The following is a 20326-nucleotide window of genomic DNA, read 5'->3' as shown; positions in this document are numbered from 1 at the left end:
CAACAAACCGACGCCAAAGCGCGGCTTAGAGGAACCGTGCTAGAGGCAGTTATGCCAGCTAGGATGGGCCTACCCCCAACGGTAATATAACTTCCAATTAGAGATATACCAGTAACCAAATTTATAGCGCCTCGAATGACAGAATCCCGAGATCCGTAGAAAGGAAAAAGGGCTTCAATGGTAGCTTCCTAGTAAAGCCCGCAAGGGAAGAGCCGTGACCAGAGAGGAAAGGGATGAACCCTAAATTTGCATAAATAAGAGCTCTATGCTCTGCTGTAGATTCATTTGGAATTAAGTAATAAAGAGATCGAGTTATCTTCACAAGATCGTCTTCATCTTTCCCAATTCTGCTAGTCCAAACCTAGCCTGAGAGTTGTGCTGCTAGAAGAATCTCTTCCGGAAGATTCTTAGGACAACAGTGGGAAACTTCATTACTAGGTGGGGAGCGGAGACAACGGCTTGCAGGGTATTGAGTCCTAGCCATCCAAGTATCCCGTTGTGAGTGGAGTTCACTTTTACTACCAAAAAGTTCACCATTACTGTAGAGAGTTTTGATTCCGTCCCCACCGTTACCAACAATTCAATTGAACCCTCAACATGCAAAGGGGCACCATTGAACCCATATAATGGAGATTCTACCCTCTTCAACATATCGGGCCTTAGTTGCATCTTTTCAAACGCATCATAGTATAGGATGTCAACTGAACTGCCATCATCCACAAGGATCCTAGCCATCGTACAGTTGGCAATGGTCATTTTGATCACCAAGGCATCATCGTGTGCAAATTTTATATGGAACAAGTCATCATCCGAGAACGTTATCTGCTGCTCAGTCTTCCTCTTCTTGCTATGCACTTCAGTTTGAAATACGCATCGAGCATGATTCTTTCTAGAGTTGGACGACTCGCCCCCAACCCAGGGCCCCCGTAGATTGTGGTGATTTCCCTGAGTGGTGCATTCTCAGTGTGTCGCTTCCCCCTTGCCCGGTCTTCCTTATCCTCGGTACCTTCTAACCGAGCAGGAAACTTCGCCCTTTCTTCAGTTTCCTGGGGACAGTACCCTTGTCTCCTTTCGCCGCCTTCTTTTTTGACAAATCGATTTAGGCAGCCCCTGTGGATGAGGGCTTCGATCTTGTCCTTCAGTTACCTACAGTCCTCAGTGTCGTGACCATGATCTTGGTGAAATCTACAATATTTGTTCTTGTTACGCTCATGCGAGGGCTTGATCATCTTGGTCGGCCAACACAACGTCACTTGGTCCTTGATCTCATTCAGGATATATGCCCTGTTGTGAGTGAGGGTTGTGTAGACTGACTCTGGGTTTGAATCGTTCTTTGGAACCCAGGCCTTGTCATCTCTCTTTCTCTTCCCATCCTTTTGGTCTTTGACTTTATTCTGGCCATTTCCTCCAGTCTGGAAATCTTTCTTTTCTTGGCTTTTCTTCTCGAACTTGCCTTCTTTCTCCTGTTCAGCCGCATGAACTTCTACCAGATTGATGTGCTTCTTGCAGCATAAGAAGAGTTCATACATGTCCGCCGGATCGTCCATGATCAGGGATTTCTTCAACTCGACATCCCTAATGCCGCTGCACAGAGCTTGGAACTTCACAATCTGGTCCAGATTTCGCACTTCTAGTGCCTCCTTGTTGAATCTTGTAAGAAAGTCTCTGATTGATTCATCGGGGCATTACTTAGTAGCCAAAAGATTGGCCGTTGTCTTCTTATGGACTCTGCTACTCAAGAAGTGGGCAAGAAAAGCCCGCCTAAGCCCTACAAAGTTGGTTAGGGAGCGCGGCTTGAGGCGCGAGAACCACTGTCTTGCCGTCCCCTTCAAGGTAGAGGGGAATTCCCTATACATTATGGCGTCAGATGCTCCTTGAAAGAACATCAATGATTTGAAGGTTTCTAGATGGTCCTCTGGATTTGTCGTGCCCGAATACTGCTCGATCGCAGGCATCTTGAAACCTTTTGGCAGGGGTTCCGCTCTGATCTCGTCTGTGAAGGCGAGTCGGTGGTGAAGTGGAAATCATGGCTTGGAGCTAGGTTCTTTCCCTTCATGACCTCTTGAATTTGATCATGCAGCTCCAGCACTTTGTCTTTCAAAGCCTACTCGACCTTGGTCATTTGGGAACCTTGGCGCTTGTTGTCCCCCTGGACCTCTTTACCCTTTCTTCAAAAGTTGTTCGTGTCACTGTGGCTCTCGCTATGTACAAGGGAATGGATTCTTTCCCTTTCCCGCGACAGATGTGGTGGTGTCGGGATTCCTTGCAGGAAATCGCTTGCAGCTCCAACATTTGGTCCATCTTGTCTTTCCACCGAGCTTGCATCATATTGAACTGTTCCACTGTCACGTACCAGGGCGGATCTCCAGGGAGTCTTGGCTGAGATTCCTCCTATTGAGATTCGTTCACCTCTAGCATCAGATCTTCTGTCCCGGGGTGAGGCCTTGCAGGTCCACCCAGAGCTCCTCCCAGAGCAACTGTTTGAGCGGTGGTCACTGCAGCTGCAGCAGTGGCCTTGGAAATCTTTGATTGATTACGAGAGTTCCTCATGGTGGAATCCTCGCAGGTTTTCTTCTTCGTATTCCCACAGACGGCGCCAAAGATGTTGCACAAAGAAAGGTGCTTAGGGGAATTCCTCAAACACTGCAACCTTAAAACTAGAATTAGACTAGAAACGATTATGGAAAACGAAGATCCTTCTTTAGGGTTTCTTCATTTCTCTATTGATGGAATACTGGAATTGAATTACATGGGTGCAAGGACCCCTATTTATACAAATTTCTCTCCCCAGCCCTCTTTCTCCGTTCCTTTCTTGGATCTGCCAGATGGCTTTCCTTCTTTGTAAGGTGGTCCCCTTGTGCTCGGATTAGGAAACCCTTCAAAATAGGGAGATCATCTCCTCGTATCCTGGGATCCAGAATCTTCTCGCATGGGGAGTACGGTTACTAGTAACCATCCACTAGGGTGTTCTAAACAGCTCTTGCTGACGTGTGTAGACCAGTATAACCATTTCTCTAGTGGTCCGATCTATTCTGGACGAGGTCTGGTGGCTAGGAGTCCAAGCCACTCCACATGTCATCCTTGGATTGGGTAGATAAAGTATGGTGTATCAGGATTCAATTGGGAATGGAGAAGGCATTGAATTCTTAGAACTGATCAATGAATACCCAATGAACCAATGACTCTCCGATGTCCTAGTTAATTCATGTGAGGACGAGATGAATCTCTCTCTCTTTCTGTTTGTCTATGGGGTTTCCTTATGTACTTTCTTCTTCTTCCTCCTCCGCCGTCTCTTTCGATAGCTTTAAGTCTAAACAAGTTACTTCTCCTCCTCCTCCAACCTTGTGCCCTTTCGATAGCTTTAAGTCTAAACAAGTTACTTCTCCTCCTCCTCCAACCTTGTGCCCTGTTTCGGAAGGAGGGAGGAGGAGGTGGAGGTTTGGAAGCTTGGAGTCTGTCTCGGAGTTGGGAGTTAATCGTTTTGTTTTGTACTTTTCATGATGTTCGGTTTGGGTCTTCTTCTTCTCCTTTTTTTTTTTTTTTTCTATTTTTTCGGGTTGTTGATTGAGAATCACAGAGAGGATTTAGGAGGAATTGAAACTTGGCTGAGAGTTGCAACAGAGAGAGAGAGAGAGACGGGGGAGGAGTGAGAGAGGAGAGAGAGAATGGGTAACTTGGGTTAGTTTAGGGGTATTCTGATTGTCTACGGCCTGAATAGTATCCGCCATCATCCTACCCTTGCTTCTGGGAATGACACGTGTAAAGAAGACGATCGAACGGTCAGTTTTGAAAATTTCGAAATTGATTGTGAAACTCGGTTGATCTCAGCAAACCAAGCCGGACCGGTCAGACAAACCGTCCAAACCCAGTTCGGTTTCAAACACAAAACCCTAGGTTTTGTTTTGAAGAGAAGGGAAAATCGTGAGAGAAACCTCTCTTCTTCCTCTCACGCATCTGGTTCTGGTTTGTGCGTAACAGAAATCGAAACTCTAAATACCTCTCACACATCTGAATCCATTTGAGTAGCAGAAATCGTAAGTCTTCTTGGTTCAAGCTTCTGGTGTGTTGTATGATTGGTAAATTCTATTATAACTAAAAGAATAGATTTTGCTAGATGGTTATGAATGCTTTATGGAGTTGCGTATCCAGCAGAAACAAAACAATGTTTGAATGAACATTGTGTAGCTCAGATGAAGATGATGTAGTAAATCACAAGACTAGGAAGGGGAGAATAAAAAATGAAAGGAAACTTAGGTGTGGCACCAATAAATGATATGATCGGTCAAAATCATTTGAGATGGTTCAGCTTTGCAACAAAGATGGATACTGATAAAAGATGACCTGGGTAGAAGTTATTTAGGGATCGATACTTGCTTGTGAGTTAACCAACAAGCATTTCAATTCCAAAGCTCAAAAACTGAAAAAGAGTTTCAGTTTCAGTGCATTCGGCTTGAAGACGAGAGGAGAGGAATGATCCACAGCTCCATCGCATTTGGTTTGAATCCCAAATAGTTTGGTCTGTTTCGGTCTGCTTGATCGGTCCGTGTTGGTTTGATGAGAATAACCCAGTTTCATCCTCCAACTTTTGAAATATTTAAAAAATGGAGACGCCGTAGAGGATATGAATCTTAAGTTAGGGTTGGGTGGATGAATGTCATAAGGGTTGGGTGGATGAATGTCATAGTTCAAATCTGATCGTAGGATTTAAGCATGCCATGTATAGACAAACTAATGGGGAAATAAATAGAAATTGAGGATGTCAGAAATGGAGAAATAAAAATCCGGAGTATTACACACCATCATCTTATTGAATCATTGGATCACATTCTTTACATCTCAACCATTACCTTTGTCAGATGTTGTAACCACTCTCTCAACTGCCACTACACCTTCACTCTCCCCTCTCTCACCGTGCAAACCGCCCAACGACGCCCTCAGCAACTCTCCCTCATCTAGCACCACCATCTATCACAGCTCCTTCCCGTCGGACAGAGACAACATTTGTCTCTCCGCCTAGTCCCTCTCCTTATTGACACCCCCCATCTCTCATCTTATGGCTACTCCGCCCACCAACGATTTTTGAAGTTCAAATGATTGCAAATAATACCATTCGGCTCACGAAAGTTGGTTTTTTTTTTTTTTTTTTTTTTTTTTAACTTTCCTTTTCAATACCATTCAACAAAGTTTGGAAATCATAAGAAAGATCATTAGTCCACTTTTCAATTTGAAGTTGGATATTGCCAAGATGACAACCATCGTTTATAAAAAACCCAAATCAGAAAAAGGGGATAATGGCAAACACCATAAAAAAGAGGATCATACTATACAGAGATGGGGAACGAGCTCCAGCCTAGACCTGGAAGCCTCTTAGGTTTCAATGGCTCAGAGTTGCACCAAGAATCTTAACCCCTTTTCCCTTCTTCTATGGAGTTGGATTGGTTCGACGGGATGAAAAATGGTTGTAGGGATTGGGTTTTGTGTAGCGCCATGCTTCTCTCACAACAACCAAGAGCTCCAAGTAGTTCAGGTAGTCGCTTGTAGTTATGCTACAATGGAGATGGAAAGCATCTGAGGAGGAGGGTTGGGACGCCTCTTTCTTATTTAAAAAGAGACTCTGGTTTTACGCTCGACTTCTGGATATCTGAGCACGTGCTCATTAAAGTTACCACAAAAATGACCATAATTCATAATAGACTCTTTAGTCTATTATCATTTTTATGGTTTTCTTCATTTATTTTAAATAAAAAAAAACTTCAACAATGACAACAAACAGATAAAAAATGACAACAAACACATAAAAACTATAAAAAATAAAAAACAAAAAATTAATATGATACCAAAGATACCCTCAGTCTTTTAGCCAAATCCGGCCTATAAACTTTTTAGAGTAAGGGTGACTTTTAACGTCTCCTAGAGTATGGTACAGCATGCGCCCGCGCCCGCGCCCGCGCCCGCGCCCCCCCCCCCCCCTCCCCCTCCCCCCCCAAAAAAAATCTCTTGGAGTTTGCCAGGAGAAAAGTGCATTTTCACGAAACTCCATAAGAGGCCTGGAGTCATTTTGATTTATTTCATTGGGTGCTGAATGCTGAATGCTGAATGCTGAATGCTGAATGCTGGTAGGTCATAGACACAATTAGCACTGAACGTGACAAATCAACCACCCTTGGACATGGGACCATGGCCAAGCAAAGTTAGCTTGTTCAAATCTCTCTCTCTCTCTCTCTCTCTCTCACTCACTCACAGACACACACACGCCTAACATAAGGCAAGACCAAAGATAATATGCGATAGACCAAAGAAATGCATGAGCTTTGAACAGCCAAACTAGCTGGTTCAAATGGTGGATCAGACAGTTCTCCTCCACCCCAAAAAAAGAAAAAAAGAAAAAAAATTTGCAGTGCAGCTTTAACATTCTCTTCCTTTTCTTAGGAAGTATCATTTTCCCAGAATTGGTGATTAGTATAATATATTAAACATGTTTGCATTCTCAATGTACACAAACAGGGAACAAAAGAGAGGGCAAGCCAGATAATCCGAAACATATTTTCTCAGCTAGAAAAACTCTCACTTTGTTGCGGCACTGAGCTGCCCTGATGATCATGTTGATTTGCAAGGCAGGCCAGCTAGTCTAAGGTATAATTTACTGGTCTGATCCACGGGTCTCATATATACAACATACCCAAAAATCCATTGGTTCGTGGTCTGAACTGCATCACCAGCAAACTAAATTAAGCCCATGCCCAACTAAATGGGTTTACCAGTCGCCTACAATCATGTTTTAAACTCTGTTAAAAAGCTATGCTTCTTCTCAACTCAAAGCTACAAACTCTTCAACAAAGATGAAGGAATCCATGTCCCATGATAGTTAAGGCAAAAGGAGATTAGGAGTTTAGGACCATGTTTCCAACAATAATTTTAATTCACTACCTATCATTTCTGGAAGAGGGCAAGTGGTGCAGTCTGGGAGGACTAGCACACCAAGATCTGTCCTACAACGAGCATTTGATTTAAATCTGATTATTGAGGACTGAAACATGATGGGTCAAATTCAGCAAGAGAAGAAGAAGATGGTAGGTTAAAAGTTAAAGAAGATAAGAGGAATAAGATATGGGAGAATGAGAGGGTAGGAGAGAAAAACGTGAGAGAGGGAGGGGGGAAGAGCACACTATTCTAAACTATTACTCACCTAAAAACTAAATCCAAGAAAATTAATTCCTAGCACACAACTATTGGAATCCCTAGACTAATAACTCACCTAGAAACTAATACCAATAAAGTATTAAAGACTTAGAGGTGAGTTAAACTCCTTGATTGACTTGGGCGCCTTGTTGGGGCCGCCTTATTTTTGGACCCTCTACAACACCTTGGATCGCCTAGACGCCGTGTCAACTATGCTTTAACTCTTAAACTCCTAGTCTAGAAATTTAAAAGTTACATTAATACACCTAGGAATACGAAAAGACAAAAGAACAAAAAGAGAAAGACTCTATCTAATTTATTATTCTAAAGAATTTCAAGGGCCATGTGGGGCCCACTTCAGTCCACCACGCAGGGGAATGGGCCTGGCCAGCATAGAGGCCAAACAAGGAGGCTTGCTGGTTCTCGGCTAGCCACGCTGAGGGCTGGGCTGGGGCTCTCCTGGGTTGCCCACAGTTTCCAGTCTTGCGCAAAAAATGCCCTGCATCAGCAGGCCTTGGCACAACGGTTAGGTTGCGCCATTGTGACCTAGCGGTCCCAGATTCGAGTAGGGAAACAGCCTCTTCGTGAAGCAGAGGTAAGGCTATGTATGACCCCCCGAAGTGGCGGCAGCCTCATGCAGTGGGTAAACCCTTCACCTATCATTTCTGGTATTAAAACTGAAAGATAAGACTAGACTGCTCTGCTCTGTTGGCATAGCTAAACTAGGTTTTGTAACCGAATCACAAGGCTCTCATGCCATCATTACTACAACATGCATGAAGCATCTCTTCCATCAAGCCCAAAGGGAACAATGTAGGTAAACTCCTAAAAAGAAAACAATAGTAGCACGAACAGGAACACACTCTTAATGCAGGGTAGGTATGTCCTAACAAGAAAGGTATTTGGGGGTAGAAGGAGCTGGCGAAACAGTGAGGCAAAGTTTAACAGATCAATCCAAAATAAAAAGTACATACAAGCATAAGTCTAAATATCAAACTTAATGATCACATGAAACCAAGGAATCAAAATCTGCTCACCATGTTTTTCTTGATGGTAATTTAATGACCATACTCAAGCAACGATATATTAGAGAGGCACAACTCCTCAGTATAGGTTAATTAGAGCATAACAAAGTATGTGAATGAGAATAAGAGATCTACTTTCCACAACTAGAGTTTTTGAATTAAAATACACAAAAGCAGCAATCACACAACAGACCTAAATATATCCATCGGTCCCTGTATTTGATAGATAAATTCACTCAAACAAGATAACAAAAAAAGAAACTACTGCATCAAACACACTTTCATATCTTAAAACTGCAAATTTCAGTTCAGAAATAAAACCCATCAAAGAGATCCTATTGAGAACCAAAGTCAAGCGTAGGAAGAGAGTAAAATCAAGATATAAAATAGAAATTCATAGCACGCAACCAGAATAGAAAGTTTTTAGTTCATTCCCTGTAATAGATTCTTTGGTGCTTGAGCATATAAAAATTCGAAACAAACCACAACCATCTAAACAAAATTGTGATCTATTTATGCTGCATGTAGGAAAACAACCCTACAAAGAAAAAGAGGATGAAAATAACAAAGACTGATTCAGTTCATGTAGATTCGACAAATAGGAACCGACCCACCGACAAGAAACGATCGAAAATCATCCTATTGGACCAAATTCCCGATCTGGGAAACCCAGATATCGATTTAGACAGGGCTCAGGAGCTGATAGAGTTGTGGTTTTGGCTCTGAGTTCATACCAATGATGATCACGAGAGGAATAAAACCGTAGTGAGTGACTATTTTCGCCTTCTTAATCGCCCAAGTGCTCCATTCCTTCAAGCACTTAGCAGTCGATCGATCCTCAGAGGATTTTGAGCCTTTTGCAGACTTGCCTTTCGCTTTGAGAGAAACCTTAGACGCCATTGATGATTGATCCTTCGCTGTGATATCTGCTTCCCCTCTTTCTCAAGACCTCGACGACTCAAAAACCGTAACCCTAAAAACCCCTGGTGGAAGTGAAAATATTCGAAGGTTTGCGAACCTGACCAAATAGAGTTGTGATTTGGGTCATATTCGAACTTTCCATCACTTGCCAAAACTATCCCTTCTTACGAAGCCAATAGACAGCTGTTGTTCGGGTTCTAGAGGAACTTTATTCTTATCACCAAAAATCTTCCTTCTAACGAGGGTAATTTCGTCAATTGAAAATTTTGACTGAGAGTTCATCAAATTTGTTTTGTGAACGTAATTTCCTCAAAATTTTTGTGAGACCAATTTCATTAAATTTTTTGCGGATGTGATTTTCTGAAAATCTTTGTGGGCATGATAATTTCCTCAATTGATTGATTACTTTTTGGAAGAAATCAATTTTATTGGCAAAAGATGGCTAGTAGTACACAAGGCGTTTGGATTACACAGTTCCAACAACCAAGGAGATGACATAGGCCTGTTTGGGAGTGAGCAACAACATTTGTTTCCCTAGAATTAAAGATGAACTGACATGCCGAAAATTGGCTAGCCATCCCTCAGATATCATGAATGATATTCAAGATATGGAGAGGATAGGGGGCAGTGGGTCTCAATAGAATTTTGATCAACAAGGTTATCTAATTCCACAATGACCTATTGGTACCCCTGCTCAAACGCCACCATAATGCTTGTTCGAACAACCATACTTTCTCCCTTAAGACTATTCTCGAAAAACAAAGGCTCAGAGAGTGAATATGAGGGATCTCCCCATTAATTTTGATGAAACTTAGAGGAGGTAAGGTCCAAGGGCAAGGAGAGTGAGATCCTGAAGTAAAGGATCGACTGTGTTGATGCTGCTTGCTTTGATGAACTGCCCAAAATTCCTCAAACGTGCAGGATGCTTTGCTAAAAACTTTGATCGGGGACCACTCGCGATTGTAAAAAGTTAAGTCATTACACGCCAACCACAAGTACCAAAAAATGAAGGAGCAATGACTAAGCGTCTCCATGCCTTTCTCTTTGGACAGAAACTGGATATGATCCCAATTTCGAAGCCACTCTATTAATTTGGGAGAATCACCTTAAGGCACAGTGTATGAAAGAGGACTACCAAACCAGGTCGCATGCGCAAAAGGGCACTCTAAGAGAATATGATCTACAGATTCTAAGTCCTTACAACAACGCCTGCATCTAGGATCGGCAGATAAATGACGTTTCCTAAGACCCTTTCCTGATGCCAAGCCCTGTGCACATGCCTTCCAAAGAAAAGAAACAATCTTGGGAAGAGATTTACACTGCCAAACTAGCTTCCAAACTGAAGAAGGAATGTCCTCCCACTCATGCCGATGTGATGAAGATGCTTGCAAACTCTGCTGCTGTCTCTATGGTTGGATAGTATGCAATAAGCCGTCTTGATGGAAAACACACCATTATGAGATCCTCCCCAATGCTAAACATCGAGTCTCAGAGTGATACTGAGAGTTATGCTTCTAATAGCCTAAATGTCACTCAGCTGAAACAGCTGTTACAATATGTTTTCACGCCAAATACGGTTCTCGTGATCAATGAGCTCTTCCACTTTAGAAAAAAGTGCAATGAAGCGGCCAAATAGATTGGATTTAAAATCCAAAGGAAGGTATCCAATTGCAGTCCCAAATATCAATGTTGGCTCCAGTACCCATGGTCCACAATAGGCCTTTCTCAAGCACTTTTCTCCCTTCTAACATACTACGCCAAGCCCAGGAAGGTTTGTGACCAATCGAGGCAGGTAAAAAATCCAAATGAGGGAAATAAATCTCTTTCACATCCTATTGGTAGGTTTTAAGCCTATTTGCCATAATTTTGGAAATAACCGTGACTGCAACTCCACATAAACTAATAGGTCTAAACTAGTCCACTGTTTCCTGTACCTGGCCTTTGTACCTGGCCTTTAGGAATGAGGCAAATGAAGGTTTTGTTTAAATCTTTCGATAGGACACCTGTAGAGAAAAACAATCTGATATGAAGTGAAACAACTCCTCCTTTGTAATAGCCCAGAACTTCTAGTAGAAATTGGGAGGAAATCTGTCCGGACTAGGGGATTTCAGGGAGCCCATATCCGCAAGAGCGTTGTGGATTTCCTCCATCGTGGGAGTGCAGCAAAGAGCACTGTTCATATCCACAGTCACAACTGGCTGAACTTATTTGAGGGCTTGACAGATGGCATCCGAATCTACTCCTTGACATGTACACGCTTCCCTGAAATGTTTATTGAGTTCCAAACTCACCTCCCTCTCCGATTGAGTCCATTCCCCTGAGACCAACTTGAATTTGAGGATGCGATTGAAGTGTTTTATGTTGAACCGTTGAAGCATGAAAGAATGCTGAATATTTGCCCCCTCTATCGATCCAATCAACCTTGGATTTTTGCTACCATAGGGTTTCCTCACGAGTAAGCTCTTCTTTCAATTGTTGCATATGTCTTTCTCTTGAGAATGACCAAAGACTTAGTATACAGTTGAGATTGAATACATTCCAGTCGAATCTTAAGATTTTCAATTGACTAAGAAGCAACAATTTTCTAAAGATTTAAAGCTCCATTTGGTAACAATCTCACCAACAATTCAAGGCTCCATTTGGTAAAAACGCACTCTACAAGGGTGATCTTGAGGTGAAAGTGATTTTTCCCTGTATTTAAATAATAGGGTATTAGAAGCAATTCTCGAACGAAAAAAAAAATCAGAATCAATGTTTCAAAGGCACTCTACTTAATTACTCCAGGTACACTCAATAATTATAAATAGGGAAATTATCAGCACCACCCCCTGAGGTTTGCAATATCTTAAGGCACCCACACAAAGTATGGAAATATCAACCGTTACTCAGATTTTAACAAAGTTAACCTATGAAATGCAATTTATTTAATTACCCTCTACATTAAAACATAAAAACCTAGTCCATAATCACTTTCTTACCGATAGCGATGTGAAGAAGAGTACAGCTCTAATGGTCCTGCAATTTTGGAGTAAAGATCTCAACCATAAACTCTATTGATTCTAAGTGGTAAATAATCGATACTGCTGGGTGTTGGGCTATATTGGTCCAGCCCCTTGAGGAGTTGTTTGGGTGCTTGGGCCAAGATGGATCCAAAACTCATGTGAAGTCAAAGGGCCAATATGTTGGAATTCACTACCTTCCTTAGTGGGTTGTAGAATTCAAAGAGTCACTTTATGAAATGTGTAGTAGGATTTTCTCTAAGGCAAGAAAGGAAGAGAGAGAATTAGTGGGCTTTCTCAAAGGAGAGAGAAAGTGGTTTTCACTTTTGTAGAGAAGAAGACAAAAGAAGAAGTTTGTTCTTGGAGCGCTTGGAGAAAAAGAAGTGCAGAATTTTTGTGGAGGTTTTGCTCTCACATTTGGGTCATTCTTGAGGCCCTTTTTGCTACATCTCATGCTCTTGTTCAGTCGGATAACCGAAGTTGCAACTTGCTTGTTCGGTTGGGTTCTCAATCTTTTGGAGAAATTGTTAGTGGCTTTTAGAGGTAATTTAGTATCATTTTTATTCAAAGTGTGAGGTAACCTTTAATCTCTCCAAGTGCTTGTTATTTCTTTTCTCAATCTTGTGGTGGATCTTAAGTTTGAGCATAAACTTAAGAGGTGAATCATTGTAATCTTTTATTTTCTTTAGTGGATTATTCTCGGAGTTGCCCCGTGGTCTTTCCCTTCTTATTGAAGGATTTTCCACGGTAAATCATTTTTGTTTGTGGTTGCTTGTTTTATTTCCATTTTTTGTTTGTTTACTTCTTTGATTCACATAGGTGGGAAAGTTATTCTACATTTCTTCCCAGCAAATGGTATCAGAGCTTGGCTGGTTTTTGTTGTGTGTGTGTGAGTCAAAGGTGGATACAAATACTTCTTCAAGGATGATTAGTTTGAATGAAAATGATTGGTTAATTTAGAAAGCCAAAATGGAAGACCTATAATTAATTAATTATATCATTCCCTATTAGATTCTGCTTCTTCACCAATTAGAAGCACTTTGAGTTTAAACAGGAAAGCCAACAAGGAGAGAGAGAGTCAGACTCACACTGGGATTTTTTCCATTTAAGGTTTTGGAAACTCTAGTATTATAAAATAACAAAAAACGCAAGAGGGGGCAGTGCTCCACGTTTTTGGTTGCCCCCCTCTCTTGGATGGTTTTTGGTTCCCCTCTCTCTCTCTCTCCCTCGTGGTCTCTTCTTCTCCTTCTTCTTGCTCTCTACTTTGTTTGAGAGTTAGGGTTTTGAAAACCCAGATTTATGCTTTAAAAACTGAAGAGCATCTAGGATTAGCTTGAAGAACCTTAGCTGCACCATTAGAGGTTCAGTTCTGCTAATTTGGAGTGCTCATTGGAGGAATAACCATTATCTATTGGAGAAGCAACACTTGAGGCTCATCAAGTTAGCAATTCTATGTTAATTCTTATTGATTTAATTATATTGATTATTCATGGGATGTGAAAGTGACCCGAATCGATTGTTTTCCACGGCGCATTTGGATGTGGGATGGATCCCTCTATCCATGAGATGGAATAGGGATGATTTTTCTCTATGACATAGATCCCAATAATTTTATGGGAGGTCAAAGAGACAAACTGGGCATTAGTTTATCATACCAAATCCTAAAAGGTTCCAATAGGGCACCATGGGCGACCATGGAAAACCCTGAAATTGAAAACAAGATGCCCAAGCCAGATTAGGGTGCCCTAGGGCAACCCTTGTCACGCCCCCATCCCGATGTAAGATGTTTTGCCACATAGGAGGTGACTAAGACAATACATATCATCCCAATATCTACCAAGATCACAGATATAGTGTCCCGAGCCACAGTCCACCCTGTCATCACATATTGATAACAAAAAGAAACACACCCAAATGGAATAAATCGTTCCAATCACAGAGTTAACGGAAGCAAAATTAAATCAAACATATGAAATTATAGAGCATTAGTTCTCTAATGATAACACATAGTACAATTTCCATAAATGTAACCATTCAATCTCTCCTATAATTAATCATACAGTTTATACATGATTGTGGATGAATACAAAAATTAAATAATAAATAATCGTCACTAGGGCACCATTCTTGGGTGTACATCTACATCCAAGTCACAGCCACTGGCTCCACTTGATTCGCATCCAACGGTGCTCATCAAGAGGTCACCTACATACCAACTAAAAAGGGGTTGCGCAACGGAGTTAGCTACACCAGCTAGTGAGGGAGCAAAGGAGAATGTGCATACACCACACAAATAATTTCAAGCAGAATGATGCATGCTAATTTTATATTCATTTTTTACCTAGCACACAAATTCTATTGGTCAAGTGTATGCTACTGTGATAACTCAAGAGACACTGAGGGTCACTTAACTTATCGCCCTAGTGAAACCTTAATTATCACATGGGAGCCTACGCCGGTAGAAACCATCCTGTCACCCAGTGGCAGACCCCAATAGTCATCGCTACCCCTGTCTTGGTCTCTCCTACCTCCACAAACCACAGGTGCTAAGACTATCCAACACATAAACCCCTATTGGCAAGGGTTGTAGCATAAGGGAACAAACATCCTAGCCACAGATATACTATATGCAAATTCTATCGTCCTGAGAGGTATTCCGGGTGCATCAACATCTCATTCCATCTGGTATTCGGGTAACAGCATGGCACGGCACATACAGATCAGGATGGCATATAACAGTTTTCGTAATTAAATAAATTGGGTTTCCGATACCGGCACACCCGGCACTATAGCCCGATACAATGGTGAGAATAATATCACATTCATAACAGTTCACATTTGAATAATAATGTAATGCGCTAATGCTTATAATTATATAATAGCATGCTTAAGATTTGCTTGTTATATATATATATATATATTCAAACCCAACAAAGTCACCAAGAACCCACCCACCGAACTCGGGTGTTACCCGACGTGATTGACATGAATCTCACCGAACATCGGGTGCCATCCGGTGTGGTTGACATGAATCTCACCGGTGCACCAGCCTAGACATACAAAAGAAATCATTAAAGCATGCATATGAGGGTCCCATGCTAGGCCCCCAAGTTTAAAATCAAGTTTCAACCAAGATAGCACGAGCGGACTCACGGACGGTTGCAACAGAGGTGAGTCCGTCCCTGACTCTATTCAGGCCAAAAGGTAAAAATAGAGCGAGCGGATCCACGGGCGAAACTTTTCACTTGGATCTGGTTGTGCATCCGTTCAAGTTCTGAGACACACCCGAGAGCAAGTAGACCCACGGGCGGATGTGCTTCCTTAGTCCGCCCCTGCATCCGATCGATCCCTGAGACATGCCAGAGAGTGAACTGCTCTAGGGTGGATGCAACAGACTTGAGTCTGTTCCTTCATCCGTCCAGGACAATTCATAAGGATTACACAAGGCAGACTGATGGGCGGTACCACGATTGATGTATCCGATCGTACGTCCGCCGACAGTCTCTTCCGAGATTTCAAAGGGCTTTTTCTCCATCTTGAAGCTTGGAGCACCCTAGCTATTCAGGGTCATGGAGGGGGTGTCTAAGCCTCCCTAGGGTCATTAAAACATAGGTTCACCTCATGGATCCAAGATCCTACAAGGTTTGGTCTCAAATTGGTCCAAAGGTTGGGTTTCAAAGCTTAGAACCAAAGGTTCACCAACCATGGCTGCAAAGCAACACATAGGAACCATTCCTAGAGCTAGGTCAGCACCATTAGAGCTCCAATCAAGGTCCAAGCATCACCTTAAGTCCCAAATGGAACCCTAGGTTAGCTCAAGCTCAAGAAAATCTACAAAAATGAATGAGAATGGAGAAGTACTAAGCTTGAGGTCTTACCTTGGTGAGATCCTTCTTCTAACCATCCTCTCCATCTCTTCTCCTTCACCCTCTTCTTCTCCCTTCATCTAGACAGCAAGAGGAGGAGATGTGGGGCAGGCAGCCATTTTGGCATAGCTCCCATCTTCTTCCTTTCCCCTCCTATTCCTCTCCTACTTTCACTTCTTCTTCTTCCTTCCTCCTTCTCCTCCTTTTCATGTCTCTTCTCCTCCACGATTTGCTTAGGAAGGGGAGAGATAAGGGAATAAAGGATTTCCTTATCCTTTTAAGGGTTAAATGGGCCTTAGGTAGTGTTTGGTTAAGTACTTCCAAAACACTTAGTGATCTTTAGGTCTAAATGAGTTTTAGTTTGGGCTTTGAGTCTTGTTTGGCCCAAGCCATAGACCATTGGGTCCATTTAGTTAGTTAGGGTCTGTTTGGGTTACACCCTAAGTCCATAGGACTTAATTATCCTCCAAGGCTTGTTTGGTTTGAGTTAAGTTATTAAAATCCATTATTTCTTTAAGTTATGCTTTGTGGGGCCATTTTCATGGCCCACATAACCAATCAATGGTAAGGGTCCATATAGTCCAAAGGTCTAATTATAGTGTCCGAGACACGGGGATGTGGGTCCCACAGGAAAAATTACCAAAAGGGTAGGTAACAGCATGGGCGGATCCTCGAGCGAATTCAGTACGAGTGAGTCCGTTCGTGACTCTGGTGCTGCTGTCAGGGCCCAAACTTCAAGGAAAGTTGTGGGGCTTTGACCCACACTTCTAGTACTTCGAGGGGATAATTATAATAATATTTTAAGTTCAAGGTCATTAATGTTGACCATTGCCACCTAGGCATTACCCTTTGGCAACGTCTAAATTACCCCGGGGTATATGGGTATATTTCGGGTGCGAGTGTAACATCCCCCCAACCTTATTAAAAATTTCACCGCCGAAATTTGAGGCCGCTAGGGTCTCAAGGGTGAGGACTTACTGAACAACAATACCTCCTACTGCCCAGTACATGAATTAAGTCAAGGGTCAGGTTGAGATGGGGCAGTGCCTATTTGACACAACATGTCAGGTTCTGCAATTCTCTTTCCTTATAGGCTCCATTGGGTTAAGGATCGGTGGCTACCACATTCCAGAGGTAACACAAGGCTTTACACACTAAACTAAGCCATCGGGAACAGAAAGTTCCCTAAGTCCCCAGATCAGATGTTACCACTCTGACCTCAATTATTTTGGTCACTCTGGGGTCACAGGGTTTAACCTGTCCAGTCCCCAACATAGGGTTCACATTCTAAATGTTATCACTCCAGGTCATTTCATTACCTAACCCAACTTTAGAATGATTTGGAATATTGATGGGATCTCCTATTGTTCACTCCCAGTATGGAAGGAACGCATTTGGTGACACATTACTCCATTCATATCTATTGTTGGAGAAGGTCTTATTACATCCTTCAGTTTTAGCCTCCACAACCTCATAAACCTACTACACAGTTATCCCACAGGGAAAGGTCCACATCAATCCTCTTTCGAGAACCAACAATCATTTACTAGTCTAGGTTCAAGTCAATTTCCTTCAAGTAGGTTTCATAACTAACCTACCCGATCATTATTAAATTTATTTCCTATTAACTTAAGGTTTGGTTGACCAGGATCGGGGCTTAAACTAGCTACCATGATAAGGTCAAACCAAAATCACACTTGTGGCCCAAAAGAACTAATCTAACCACACATAAAGGTTTAAGGGATATATTTACCTTATCTTGTTTTCGATCCACTCATATACATAAATACAAGTCTTATAATTACATTCATATCCCTATGGACATATTTGTCACCTAGGTCAATCCATAAGAACGAGGAATTCTTAGGTACGGTTCGTTAAGTCTTTTCGGAAGTCAAGTCATGGTGTAGGACTCCCTCGATGAGTCTAAACAAGGTTTTTGGATGAACCAAGTAAAGTACAAATAGAGTCGTCACTAGCTCGAAGTTTTATAATTGACCTCCAAGTATATGTGGTCCCGATTAGTTACTCAGGCTAAGTTATTCCAACCCAGCCTAGTGTTTCCTTCTTTTATATAGGAGGGGAGTCACAACATACACTAATGTCTGCCATCTATTGTTGGCTAGCCCAGTCGGGTGTAGGTCCTACCCCCTTCAATGGTAAGGCATTAAACTAGATTTAGGTGGTCCCCACTATTGGGTCAAATAACAGGGGTATCCAATCTAGAGTATGGGTACAAAATCATCACACATAGGCGTGGGCAAAAGGTCTCAAAAGCCTGGGGTCAAAATCCTAAAAGAAATCGGGCGGACTCACAGACTAAATTAGTGTTGTGGGTCTGTTCATGGCTCCTCCGCGAAGATAGGGAAAGCGGACTAACGGGCGGATACGGAATGTGAATCCGTTCGTTCGTCCGTTCTCAGAAGGTCCAAAGGCCGAGAGGATTTGAATCGAACGGATCTACGGATGGACTCATGGATGTGGATCCATTAGTTGATTCGGTCAGTTTTAAAAGTGAAGTTTTACGATTTTATGCGGAGCGGATTAACGGGTGAAATCACGATAAGTGGATCCGTTCGTTCGTCCGTTCGCTGAATTTTAACAAAATAGAGCCGCGAGTTTTAAAACTCACTTTTGGCTCCTAAGAGGGGGGACACGACCGTAGGGGAGAAGGGCTCTACAGGGTTTTTTCTTAGGCTTTAAAGCACCTCCTTGAGTGGATTTCTTGCAAATCTCAAGCCCTAAGATCAATTCTACACTCTCAAGGTAAAATTTCTCTTCTCTTCTCTTCTCTCCTTTTCATTCTTTCTTCTCTTCATTGTGAAGTTGTGGCTTGTGTCTCTTCATATTCCTTCACTTCTCTTCTTGGATTTGCGATGGATAATCCTAGGTTGTGGTTGGATTTAATTTTACTTACATTTTCATGGCTATGTACACCAAGTTCATGCCAAAATCGATTTAGGCTAAGGTTTTTGGGTTTGAATCAAGCCCTAGTTAATCGATGGCACTATATGGTTGGGTCCTTGCTTGTTTATTGCATCTTTTACAAATTTTAAAAGTCTTCACAAGCATTTTAGAGATTGTTTGCCATGGTTACCATATGTAGTTGGATTACTTGGATTATTTCTAGGTTTTAGTTGGGGCAAAATCCTCAATTCTCAATGTTTTGGAAAACTCTTCAAGTTCATGCTTAATCCGTTGCATGCATCTCAATTTCATAGATATTATTCCATTAACATGTCCTCAAGTACATTTCTTATTTTCATTCAAATAGTTGCCAACAATTCCTTGGTATTTACCTCATTCTCCTCAGTAATTAAATCTAGTCTCTTGTTGGGGGTTGGGGTGTCCCACTCCATTACTTACTTATTTGGTGTTGGCTGTAATGTAAGATAATCAAAAGCACATATTATTTACATCAACCTCACATCTTCACATCCACACACTAGGGATTTCATATAAGCTTCACGTGTGAATTGATCTTGTTTCTTTTCCTTTACTCCAAACACATCTCCAATAGTATCCATGTCCTACATTATATATATATATATATATATATATATATATATATATATATATTTTTTTTTTTTTTTTTTTCTTATCATGTATAGCCTTCTCTTCAAACCATTTCCATATCACTTAGGCATTTTACTTCTCTAAATTTTTTTTGCCAATCATAACTCATTATTCCAATTTGGCTCACATTTGTGGTTCTTCTTTGGATGGTGCCTTGTGTGTAGGTAACTAGCCATGGCTCCCAAAAGAAAGAGGGACCTATATATTGTGCCTTCTATCCCTACTGCCTACAATGTGCATCGATTCACTTCTGAAAAGACTGAGAGGATTTTTCGAGAGCACCTTTACAATAGGAAAATCTTAGTAGAGAGAGATGTGACAGTGGAGGAACTTCTAGCATACAAGGTGGGTGCCAGATTTGACCGATTAAAGTGGAATGGCATGTTGGTCTAGCTAGAGCTCTACTACCCTACCTTGGTCAAAGAATTCTACTCAAATCTGGTACTAGCCAAAGAGGATGATGACGAGTACAAACTAACTTCCTATGTGAAGAGAGTTGTCATTAGCTTCATTGCAGTGGAGTTGGGGATTCTTCTCGGTGTTTCTTCAGAGGATGAGAGAGTATACCATCCTCCAGGCAGTAATCCAGACAAAAGCCTGCATCCAGATGAGAAGTAGAGGTTGTTCAAGGTTCTCTCAAATGACAGGTTCGAGGAGAACAAGGACCTTTCCCAATTCCCTCCTTCGTAGCAAGTTCTCATATTCATTACAAAGACCAATCTGCCTCCTTCTAAGGCACACAACACACTGCCTCCTTTGA

At 41.8% G+C, this 20326-nt stretch overlaps 1 protein-coding gene across 1 annotated transcript; it reads right to left on the bottom strand.

The window, feature by feature from the left end:
• Nucleotides 1-8697: 8697 nt before the first annotated feature.
• On the bottom strand, nucleotides 8698-9222 carry LOC122660777 (mitochondrial import receptor subunit TOM7-1-like). Its single transcript, XM_043856010.1, has one exon. The coding sequence runs from the start codon at nucleotides 9102-9104 to the stop codon at nucleotides 8886-8888; it is 219 nt and encodes a 72-aa protein (XP_043711945.1). The 5' UTR covers nucleotides 9105-9222; the 3' UTR covers nucleotides 8698-8885.
• Nucleotides 9223-20326: the final 11104 nt, after the last annotated feature.

This window comes from Telopea speciosissima, chromosome 5, assembly GCF_018873765.1.
Source record: "Telopea speciosissima isolate NSW1024214 ecotype Mountain lineage chromosome 5, Tspe_v1, whole genome shotgun sequence".
NCBI lineage: Eukaryota > Viridiplantae > Streptophyta > Magnoliopsida > Proteales > Proteaceae > Telopea > Telopea speciosissima.
Note: the sequence above shows the minus strand (reverse complement) of the source record. Positions and strands in the feature narration are given on the sequence as shown.

Bases quoted from the DNA above. Each gene is read 5' to 3' on its own strand.
- LOC122660777 (XM_043856010.1), bottom strand. From the start codon at position 9,104: ATGGCGTCTAAGGTTTCTCTCAAAGCGAAAGGCAAGTCTGCAAAAGGC.